Consider the following 10,015-nt stretch of genomic DNA (forward strand, 5'->3'; position numbering starts at 1 on the left):
GGACGCTTAAGATTGGAAACATCAACAAATAAGACCCGTGGTGTGCCATTTTTTAGCTCTATTTTGTGGCTTTTAGATGGAATCTATCAAGATTCCTCCCAACCAATATAAGTTACTCCAACCATACACATTTGTTCGCGCGGTGACGAGCTCGAGAACGGATTCGAAGACAACCAAACACCATCGCAAATTTGAATACAAACAACGCACAAGCTTTTCATTTCAAAACAATGCCTTCGAATACGGCCAAAACCAGCCCAGCAAAGAGAAGCAGGGGAGAACGGGACCAACTCCATAGAAAAATGCAACAATTCAACCGTCGCAAATCTGAATACAAACAACGCACAAGACAAAACAATGCCTTCCAATACCACAAAACATCATCTCAACACAACAAAGAAAACCTATTTCATCCAAAACGAGCACGGCAAAGAGAAGCATGGCTTTGAAGACGACAAAAAAACGACGAGCTCGTGTAGATATATTGTATGGACATGGTCTCGGCCCTTTTAGACTTGCTGGGCTTGCATACAAAAGAGGCTGCATGCTGTTCCGATTGAGAGCGTTTGAAAACCGGCATACAAGTGCATTAAGTCTATTTAGGTGCACTTTCAAGGAGACTACTTCATTTTGTAGCATCAACACATGCTGCTTCAGCTTAGCTATTTCGAGATTATCTACATAAATATTGGATACAAGGTTCATATGCCCGAGGTGGTGTGTAATATGCTCCCTGATAGATGAGTGATCACCATCTCCACACTCCTCTTTCAGAACTTCTCTGTTATTCGCCCTTCGATCCTTTGACGTTGAGTGTCGTCAAAATTATCCACCAACAGCTCATCTGCCTGTGTTTCTGCGATACTCTCTGGCTTGTTGTCTAGTTGCTCCATCACGAACCTGCAAAAATGATGTTCAAATACAACAAATAACACATAAAAACAATACAGACTTGTTCAAGGCACACAAACTCTTTCCGTCCCTAGTATGGTGTTATCCATGCAGACGAAGGGTAATACTTCTCGGTTTTGGTCATTTTATGCAAAGTCGAAAGAAATTCATTTCCAAATGGATGTGTCAGCTTGAACTTCCAGAACATTATCGCTCTATCAAAGATATTACTCGGTGTCATAAAATCTAACATCTAACTAACCCAAATGATTTTTTCATATTGAATTGATCATTTAATGTGGGAGAATGAATGGGAACAACAGTTAGAATATAAACATATGTTTATGGATCTATCTCAGCACCGGACGGTCGCACCCACACATTGCTTGGCATGCCTACGAAAATCTCGCTCAAAAGTGAAGCTCGAGATTAACTCCTCATTGGCTTGGGACTGCGAGAGTCAAGTTGCATTGTTGTTGTCCAGAAAATAGCTTATCCCCCTCTTTTTCCAAAGTGCTAGCAACGCTTGCCTCCACCTTTGACATTTCTGTCTGCGCTCTAGGACTCATTACTAAATGTGGTGAATCCACTCCCCCACTCCCCCTGAGTGCGACCTGGCTCTAATGTGGGCACCCTGTGCCAAAAAAATATCTGCTCCGTCGTTTTTCCCTAGACAAGATGTTGGACAGCCAACCTGAGGGGGTTCACTATGTAATCATGTTAATGTATAAAGTGAGTTCGAAAGAAGGGGTTTTAAAATACAAAAATTATAGGCAATTTAACAAAGATACATTGAAATAAGGGGATTTTATGTTCAATTTTAGAAAAAAATCCTAAAATAAGGGGTCATTTTATTCATTCAAACATGTTAAAAAGAGGGGTTTTTTTAATACCCCGCAAACGCACGTTATATAGAGGGGTATTGAACGGTGAACCCCTCGAGTAGCCAACCTCCCCACCACAATGGTCAAAGTTGAAGTTTTGGCCCTACATTATAAGACAAGTATAGTATGAGTATGGTCGTCTGAGCGCAAGAGCGTGCTCGTTAGCAGGTTACAAGCAAGTCAAGAAGAGAGAGAAGGCGCTCATCATGCGAGTCACATCATCTTAAAAGGTGCGAGAAGACTTATGTCTTCCCTCGTAAACAGTAGGATATCCACTTATTGCCTCAAATTAACCAAGATTTCCACGCCACGAGGGCAACCGCCCTTCTCGAGTAACTCCCTCTTTTTTTCAACCCTCCCTCACAAAAGTTGACCCGCTATTTTTTAATCATTAGATTTCTTCTTAACCGTTGATCGGGCTGTATAGCTGTGAAAAAGGAAGATGCGACCACGCTCTACGCCTGGCTCTACGCCTGTTCGTGATAGACACGCATGTGTAAAGCACACCCACCCACCCCATGAGAGAATGGGCGGGGGTGGACTTCCTCATCACTATATGGCACGGCTCTAGCCAAGGGGGATCTAAGGCCCAAATTTGGTGGCGCGAGGCGGCTTTAATCTCGGCCGTCGGATCATGTAGTGAACTGGGGGTGAACTCGGGGTGAACTAGGGGTGAACTCGGGACAAAAATGGCGCTCCAAGTTCACCCCCCAGTTCACCCGCCTCGCGGGGTGTGGGTCGAACCTGGGACGTCTCGATTGCCACACGAATGCCCTACCACCACGCTAGCGCGCGTCACTGTTCATGTTGGCATGGCACGTGATCATATCCTAGTTTAGGCGCCCCTAGTTCACTCCCAGTTCACCCACCCTAGCTTACCCGCCCCTAGTTCACCCTCAGTTCACCCCTAATTCACTGTGTGATCCGACGGCGGAGATTAAAGCCGCCTTGCCCCCCAAATTTGGACCCTAGATCCCCTATGGCCCGGAGCCGTGCCATATAGTGACTAGGGGTAGACTTGCTCTTTTCTTGTGGATGAACTCGAGGTGGAAATTAAAACTAATGTGTTGTATTAATTTGTAAGAAGGTCAATGTCTACTTTAATCGTTTCAAGACCCAAGAGTTTCACATTTTGTGAAACACACTCTTTAGTCAACGTCTCGTTAACGCTGACTTTCCTGGATTCCAATGTCCAATGTTGAACTTCCGTCTGGCCGGGGTTCGTTTGATCCGACGCCAACAAAAAGTGCAGAAGAACATGTTTTTGCGCGTCGGTGAGAGCAGACACCCAAGTGGGCGCCATCGGTTCTCTCTGCGTGTGAGAGAGAGAGAGAGGAGCGCCCGCGGGGGAGGTCCTCCAACCGCTACGTGGATGTGGGCATCGGTAATTCTCTCTGCGGATATTATATATTTCGTTGCGTTGAGCTGGGAGCGACGTGGCCAAGATCGTGCTGACAAGCAGTAAGCACAATTAGCTAAAAATCCCTCTCTCTCTCTCTCTCTCTCTCTCTCTCTCTCTCTCTCTCACACACACACACACACGCAAAATCCGCACATTGATCCCTTCTACAATGTTTGATTAGTGGCTTCCATGTTTCTGCATGCTTCTCCCCCCTTCCCCTCCTTGCATAGGTTTCTGTTTTCCATGGACAGCTACATCTAAATAAGCTTGTTTGTCTCATATCAAGGTTTTGCCAATACTAGCAATTTGGCGGTAATTAGCGTGCAAGTTAGGAAACACATTCACGCATTTCTCCGCAAACCATGGTGCCTTGCTTCATGCCTTTGCTACACTGTTCCATTGCATGCCGGTTCCCGGTGTCACTGTGCGTTGCAATAATTAGCTTGTGTTGACATGGGCATAGTGTTAGGTCCTCCTAGTTTGCCATTTATGCCGATGCATTTGCATTGTTCTGTTTAGATTTGTAATATGTAGAGAGAGGAAGTTGCCACTCTGATCCTTATGTGTGTGTGAAAGCATTGTGTATGTGATCATGAAGCTTGTAATGGATCACAAGGTCTTCATGCCAGTCGTCACTCTTCTATTGATGGTCTTGTATGGAGTGGCTATGGCAAGGGCAGCAAGTGGACTCGACAAAGACACACAGGGACTATTGAGCTTCAAGCAAATCATAGAGAAGGATCCATTCGGGATGTTGGAAGGGTGGGGAATGAGTTCGACCAATAGTTGTGAGTGGCGGGGCGTGAGTTGCATCAATGGAAGAGTAGCTGGGCTGGATGTCAGCAACGGAGGGCTTGTGGCACCCATACCTGTTGCAACATTAGCTCCATTGGATCAGCTAAAGGCATTAAGGCTACAAGGAAATGCCTTCTACGGCTATGGTAGTGAGCAAGTGGTCTCCTCTGCGTGCTCGACACTCACGATCCTTGACCTCTCGTCAAACAATCTCACCGGCAGTTTTGTCGTCTCTGCAAATGTCCTGTGTACGACACTCACATACCTCAACCTCTCCCACAATTCATTTCGTGGCTCCTTTTCAAAATTCGGCTTTATGGGTGCGGGTAGCACTCTCTCCACAGTTGATCTCTCTTTCAACAACCTCACAGGCACAATACCACCTGAATTGTTCTCTCAATGTGGTAGTCTTACCTGGTTGGATATTTCATACAATTCAATCGAGGGCAGCATACCGGAGGGAGTGTCGGTCTGCTCAACGCTTGTTTACTTAGATCTTTCTCACAACTTACTCAAATCCACATTACCAATAGATATCCTCATCCCCTTAAGCTCAAGCTCATCAAAGGACACAAAGATTTCTGCCTCACTCACCCACTTAAACCTGTCTTTCAATGAGCTCGGCGGTGAGCTCCCGGATACTTTGCAATCCCCTGTTCTTGTAGAGCTTGATCTTTCTACCAATTTCTTCACTGGTCCGATTCCGCATTCCATATCTTCGTCTGCAGCACTTCGTCTTTTGAATATCTCCTGCAATGCCCTCTCAGGCACCCTCCCTCCTCTAACACATCTAACCAACCTCCGCGGTTTGTATCTCTTCAACAACAACCTCACCGGCACCATTCCGCCCGAATTCGGCAATGCATTCGTGGCCCTCGAAGAGCTTGACCTCTCCATCAACAGTCTGGTAGGTAGCATCCCTGCTTCATTCGCCAATTGCTCAGCCTTGCGCTACCTCAATTTGGGCACTAACTTTCTGTCTGGAAAAGTCCCTTTAGATGTGGTTTGCTCAATGCCAGCCTTGCAGACACTCCAACTGGGCTTCAACAATCTCACAGGGACACTTCCTTCAGGGGTCCTTTCAGCATGCAAGCTCCTAACAAAGCTAGATTTGAGTGCTAATCGAATAACAGGGACCGTGCCAGATAGCTTTTGCGCACCACAACTACAGAAAATATTATTGCAAGATAATGATCTTGTGGGTGCAGTCCCGGAAGGCCTCGGAAACTGCACAACACTCACTGTTTTAGATCTTAGCTGCAACCTTCTAAGTGGGCCATTGCCATCATCCATTGCACGCCTTCCCTTGTTGCAAGATCTGATGATGTGGGGGAATTTTCTCAAGGGACCAATTCCTCAGAGCCTCGGCACCGCATTACATCTTCGAACACTAATTCTTAACATCAATCTCTTCACGGGAACCATTCCCCCTGCTCTTGCAAATTGTAGCAATCTAGAGTGGATCTCTTTAAATAGTAACCTATTAAAAGGAATCATACCACCAGAGTTGGGGAACTTGCCGAAGCTCGGGATCCTGCAGCTCGCCAACAATTCGCTCTCAGGGCCTGTCCCGGCCACTCTTGGCAATAGTACCAAGCTGATATGGTTGGATCTCAATAATAACCTCTTGGAGGGCACCATTCCCATTGAGCTTGTAAAGCAAGCAGGAAAAATCACTAGAGGCACACTCAATCAAGGAACAGAGTATGCTTTTATTAAGAATTTGGACAGAGGTTGTGTAGGGCTTGGGGGCTTGATTGAGTACAGTGGTATTCGCGACGAGACCCTCTTTCAATTGGATGCTGTCAAGGGTTCTTGCAATGTCACGCGTCTCTATCATGGCACAAATCCTTACTTTTTCCCAGAGACTGGTGGTGGAAGCCTTGAATATCTGGACATAGGCTACAATAGACTCACAGGGACCATTCCTTCTGAGCTTGGCTCATGTAGCACCCTCCTTGTTCTGACATTATCCCACAATGCCCTTACCGGCCCTATCCCCGATACCTTCTCCAACCTTGTCCTGCTCACTATCCTCTACCTAGATCATAACATGCTACAAGGGTCCATACCCCCCTCCCTCTCTACCTTGGGTTTGCTTAACCAGCTTGACGTCTCCCACAACAACCTCTCTGGCCCTATCCCAGAATCGGGCTCCATGCCTACTATGTCCCCCTCAGTTTTTGCCAATAATCCCGGCCTTTGCGGAGTGCCTCTTCTGCCTTGTGGCTACACTCCTGATTCAAACACCTCAGCATCTTCTTCTTCAACAGATAATGGTGGATCTTCCGGGTGGTCAACCGTTGCGATTGCCATGTCCAGTGTGGGTGCATTCGCCATTGTAATGGCAGGCGCAAGCTGCATGATTGCCTGCATCATGGTGAGCCGGCAAAAGATGCGGCAACATGTACGCGACAGCTACATGGAAAACCTGCCTTCAGGCTCTGGTAGCAACAGCTGGAACATCAATGGTGTTAGTGAGCCACTTAGTATCAATGTTGCCACATTTGAGAAGCCACTGCGCAAGCTTACATTTGCACATCTGCTTGAGGCAACCAATGGCTTTAGTCAGGAGGCAATAATAGGGCGTGGCGGATTTGGCGAGGTGTACAAAGCAACATTTGAAGGAGGTATTGTTGTGGCCATCAAGAAGCTTGTCCATACAGTAAGCCAAGGTGACCGTGAATTCATGGCAGAGATGGAGACCATCGGAAAGATCAAGCATCGCAATCTGGTGCCTCTTTTGGGCTATTGCAAGGTTGGGCATGAGAGGCTGCTTGTCTATGAGTATATGGAAGGGGGCAGCTTGGACAGAAGGCTTCATGAGGACTGCTATCATAGTGATGATAGTGGCCCCCTAGATGGGCATGCTGCACTCAGCTGGGATATTCGCAAGCGGGTTGCTTTTGGGACCGCAAGAGGATTATGCTTCCTTCACCATAGCTGCATTCCCCACATCATACACAGAGACCTCAAGTCAAGCAATGTTCTTCTTGATGACGCCTTAGAAGCTCGCGTCTCCGACTTCGGCATGGCAAGGCTTGTGAGTGCAGCAGAGACCCATCTAAGCGTGAGCGCTCTGGTCGGTACGCCTGGCTATGTGCCACCAGAGTATTGCCACAGCTTCAGGTGCACAACAAAGGGGGATGTATATAGTTTTGGAGTTGTCCTTTTGGAGCTTATAACAGGCAGGAGGCCAACGTGGTCATCATCATTCAAGCGTGTCAAGAGCAAAGGTGGGGCGTCGGGCACGTCTCTGTCCCCCATGACTTCGGAGTCAGATAGGGGAAGCACAAGCACAACGACAGGGGCAAGTTCAACGCCACCAGTATCGTCTACGCCAGTGCGAGAAGAGCAGGCCATGGATGAGGACTTGATAGGTGGGGTAGACCTTGTTGGGTGGGTGAAAAAGAAGCTCCAAGCAGGTAAGATTGATGACCTTCTTGATCAGAGGGCTTTCCCTAGTGAAAAAGGTGCCATTATTCCTCCCAATTGGAACTCCATAGAGAAGGAGATGCTCAAGTACCTTGACATTGCTTGCTGGTGTGTGGAACAATCTCCTCATAAAAGACCCACCATGCTTGAAGTCATGGCTCTCTTTAGAGAGCTCCATCAAGACCAAGATTTGGACTCCCTCTAAAGGGGTGGCAATCTTGGCATTAAGTGTAAAATCTTTTATGTTGACATTCTTTACTGTACTGACATTCACTTCTATGACTCATTTCACATTAAACCTGATTTCATACTTATGATGAGTTCACAGCCCAAGGCTTGATTTTGTAGCTGGTTTTCTGAAAGGTTGAAAGAACATCAATAGAAAGATGAAACAAGATCCCGAAGCTCGACTTTGTCGCTCATTTTGTGGAAGGTTTAAAGACATCCAAGGAGTAATAGGAGGCCAACGTAACAATATCATTGCCACTTTGGCATTGGGCCAATGTGGTTAAAGCTGACATTGTGTGGATGTTTCATCCAAGTGGATTTCAAGTTGTCCCTAATAATTAGATGACCCCACAAAAGAACAAGGTGAGGTCTCACAATAGCCTGCAAAGGTATCAACAAGGACAAGGACTTGCCTTTCAAACGAGTTTGGCGGAGCATAACCACTTGTGTCCAAAGGTGGAAATTATTGAGAGAGAGAAATTTAAGAGGCTATCAAAAGGCTATGAGTGAAGTTAGGCCTACTGTGCAGGCAGTTGGTTGCCAGTGTTATGCGAAGCTAGGCCTTTCGTGTAGACATTTGGTTGTTGCAAGTGTTATGCAAAGAGTAAAGAATCACATGAACATTGTGTATCTAGCTCTATGAAGTTCCTTTATGGAGACTATGTTTATTGTGCTCCAATTAGCCCTAATATGGGGAACTACATGTCTGGCGCGATGGGCATGCATGGCGCGGCTTTGTTAAGTTTGTAAACAACAAGCTCCCATGGGCATATTGAGCCATAAGTCTGTTTATGTTCCAATAGAAAACTTATTAAACCTGGGAAGGAGTTGGAATGTGTATCAACTTCCTCTAAAACTATCTGTAGTGCTGACCTTCATCCCAGCTATATCACTTCAGCTTCTAAAGCTAGATGGATATCAACTGCAACACTCACCAAAAGAGAGCAGTCCCTTAAAGCTATGGAGCTGTTTGTGTTTCTAAAAAGGAAACACACATTCTTTGATGTAAAGCTTCATAAAGAAGTGGAATTTTGTGGTCCTAGCGGCTGCCAATTTAATGGAAGCACTAGTGGAGCATGAACGTACTACCTGCACAAGGCGATAGGTACTCCGCAGCCCATGTGGATGCCAATGGCCATCGAGCCCACTCTCAGCCGCCCGAGAAATAGAGGGGCACACTGCTCGTAGTAAGGGAGCTGCAACACAGCGAGGGGGATGTCCAACTCCATCCCCAAATGCATTCGGGTGCCTGTCCACGGCCCGCAAGGGGGCTGCAACACAGCGAGGGGGATGTCCAACTCCATCCCCAAATGCATTCGGGTGCCTGTCCACGGCCCGCAAGGGAGCTGCAACACAGCGAGGGGGATGTCCAACTCCATCCCCAAATGCATTCGGGTGCCTGTCCACGGCCCCTTTTCACATAGCGGGCGGGCTAATGTTATACCCTCCCAAGTCTAAAAGCACCCACCACAAAATTAACGTTGATTGGCTGTCACATAGGCAGCTCCATATTTGGACAGCCTCAACTCCCCCGCCTCATTTATAAGTGACACAGGGTGGGATTCGTGGGATCTATGGCAGGGGCGACTTACCGGCCCGAGCGCGTGATATGGGCCGTCGGATTGACGCAGCAAGGGGGGGGGGGGGGGGGGGGGGGGGGGGGGGGGGGTTTGATCGTGCAAAGGCGCATTGCTTTCAACAACGCGCGGCAGCGCAGGTGGTTAGAGCTCGAGGCTGTGGAGGGGGAGGTTGTGGGTTCAAGGGGTCGACACGACGTACGGGAACCCTAATCTTTTTATTTACATTGTGGAAGATCAACGGCTGATCCATCTCCAGTCGTTGATCCCGATGGACCAATCGTTGATCCCACGAGTTTTGCCCGTGTCCTTTATCGATGAGGCCCCGCCCCCTCCCTTTGTTCCAAAACTTTCAAGAAATGGCGTTGATGTGGAATGCCAGCAAGGAAATGGCGAGGTCACAGATAATACAGATATTCCCCATTTCTTTCGTGTAAGTTTTTTCATTGGTTGCTGAAGGGGATGCATAGCGGGCGCTATTGAATGTGTAAACAGCCTCAGAATAGCCAAGAAGCTTTCAAACAACGTAAAGCTATCACACGTGGTAGTGATCTAAGGCCATGATCGGACGACCTACAAATTGCACGTCTATAACCAGCATGGTCTCTATGGCCTTTTGCAAGCCCAAAAAAAAATGGAAAGCAATTGCATTCATGTGTGCTATACATTAGAGGGGGATTGACTAAGGGTTATAATTGCATTCATGTGTGCTATACACTAGAGGGGGATTGACTAAGGGTTATCATATGGTATCACATGAGTGTGGGTGAGGGAGCTCATAAAGGGGAGAAAATGTATATTTT

General features: G+C 47.2%; 2 protein-coding genes across 2 annotated transcripts; one reads left to right on the forward strand and one right to left on the reverse strand.

Annotated features, from left to right (window-relative positions):
- Positions 1 to 462: 462 nt before the first annotated feature.
- On the reverse strand, positions 463 to 9,003 carry LOC147419203 (uncharacterized). The gene is made up of 2 exons (XM_086506296.1): positions 8,725 to 9,003; positions 463 to 900 (listed from the first exon to the last, which is right to left on the reverse strand). The coding sequence occupies exons 1-2, from the start codon at positions 8,949 to 8,951 to the stop codon at positions 771 to 773; spliced, it is 357 nt and encodes a 118-aa protein (XP_086362422.1). The 5' UTR covers positions 8,952 to 9,003; the 3' UTR covers positions 463 to 770.
- On the forward strand, positions 3,114 to 7,827 carry LOC147419204 (receptor-like protein kinase BRI1-like 3). The gene has a single exon (XM_086505963.1). The coding sequence runs from the start codon at positions 3,770 to 3,772 to the stop codon at positions 7,610 to 7,612; it is 3,843 nt and encodes a 1,280-aa protein (XP_086362089.1). The 5' UTR covers positions 3,114 to 3,769; the 3' UTR covers positions 7,613 to 7,827.
- Positions 9,004 to 10,015: the final 1,012 nt, after the last annotated feature.

This window comes from Adiantum capillus-veneris, chromosome 29 (assembly GCF_014529385.1).
Source record: "Adiantum capillus-veneris isolate H3 chromosome 29, ASM1452938v2, whole genome shotgun sequence".
Lineage (NCBI taxonomy): Eukaryota > Viridiplantae > Streptophyta > Polypodiopsida > Polypodiales > Pteridaceae > Adiantum > Adiantum capillus-veneris.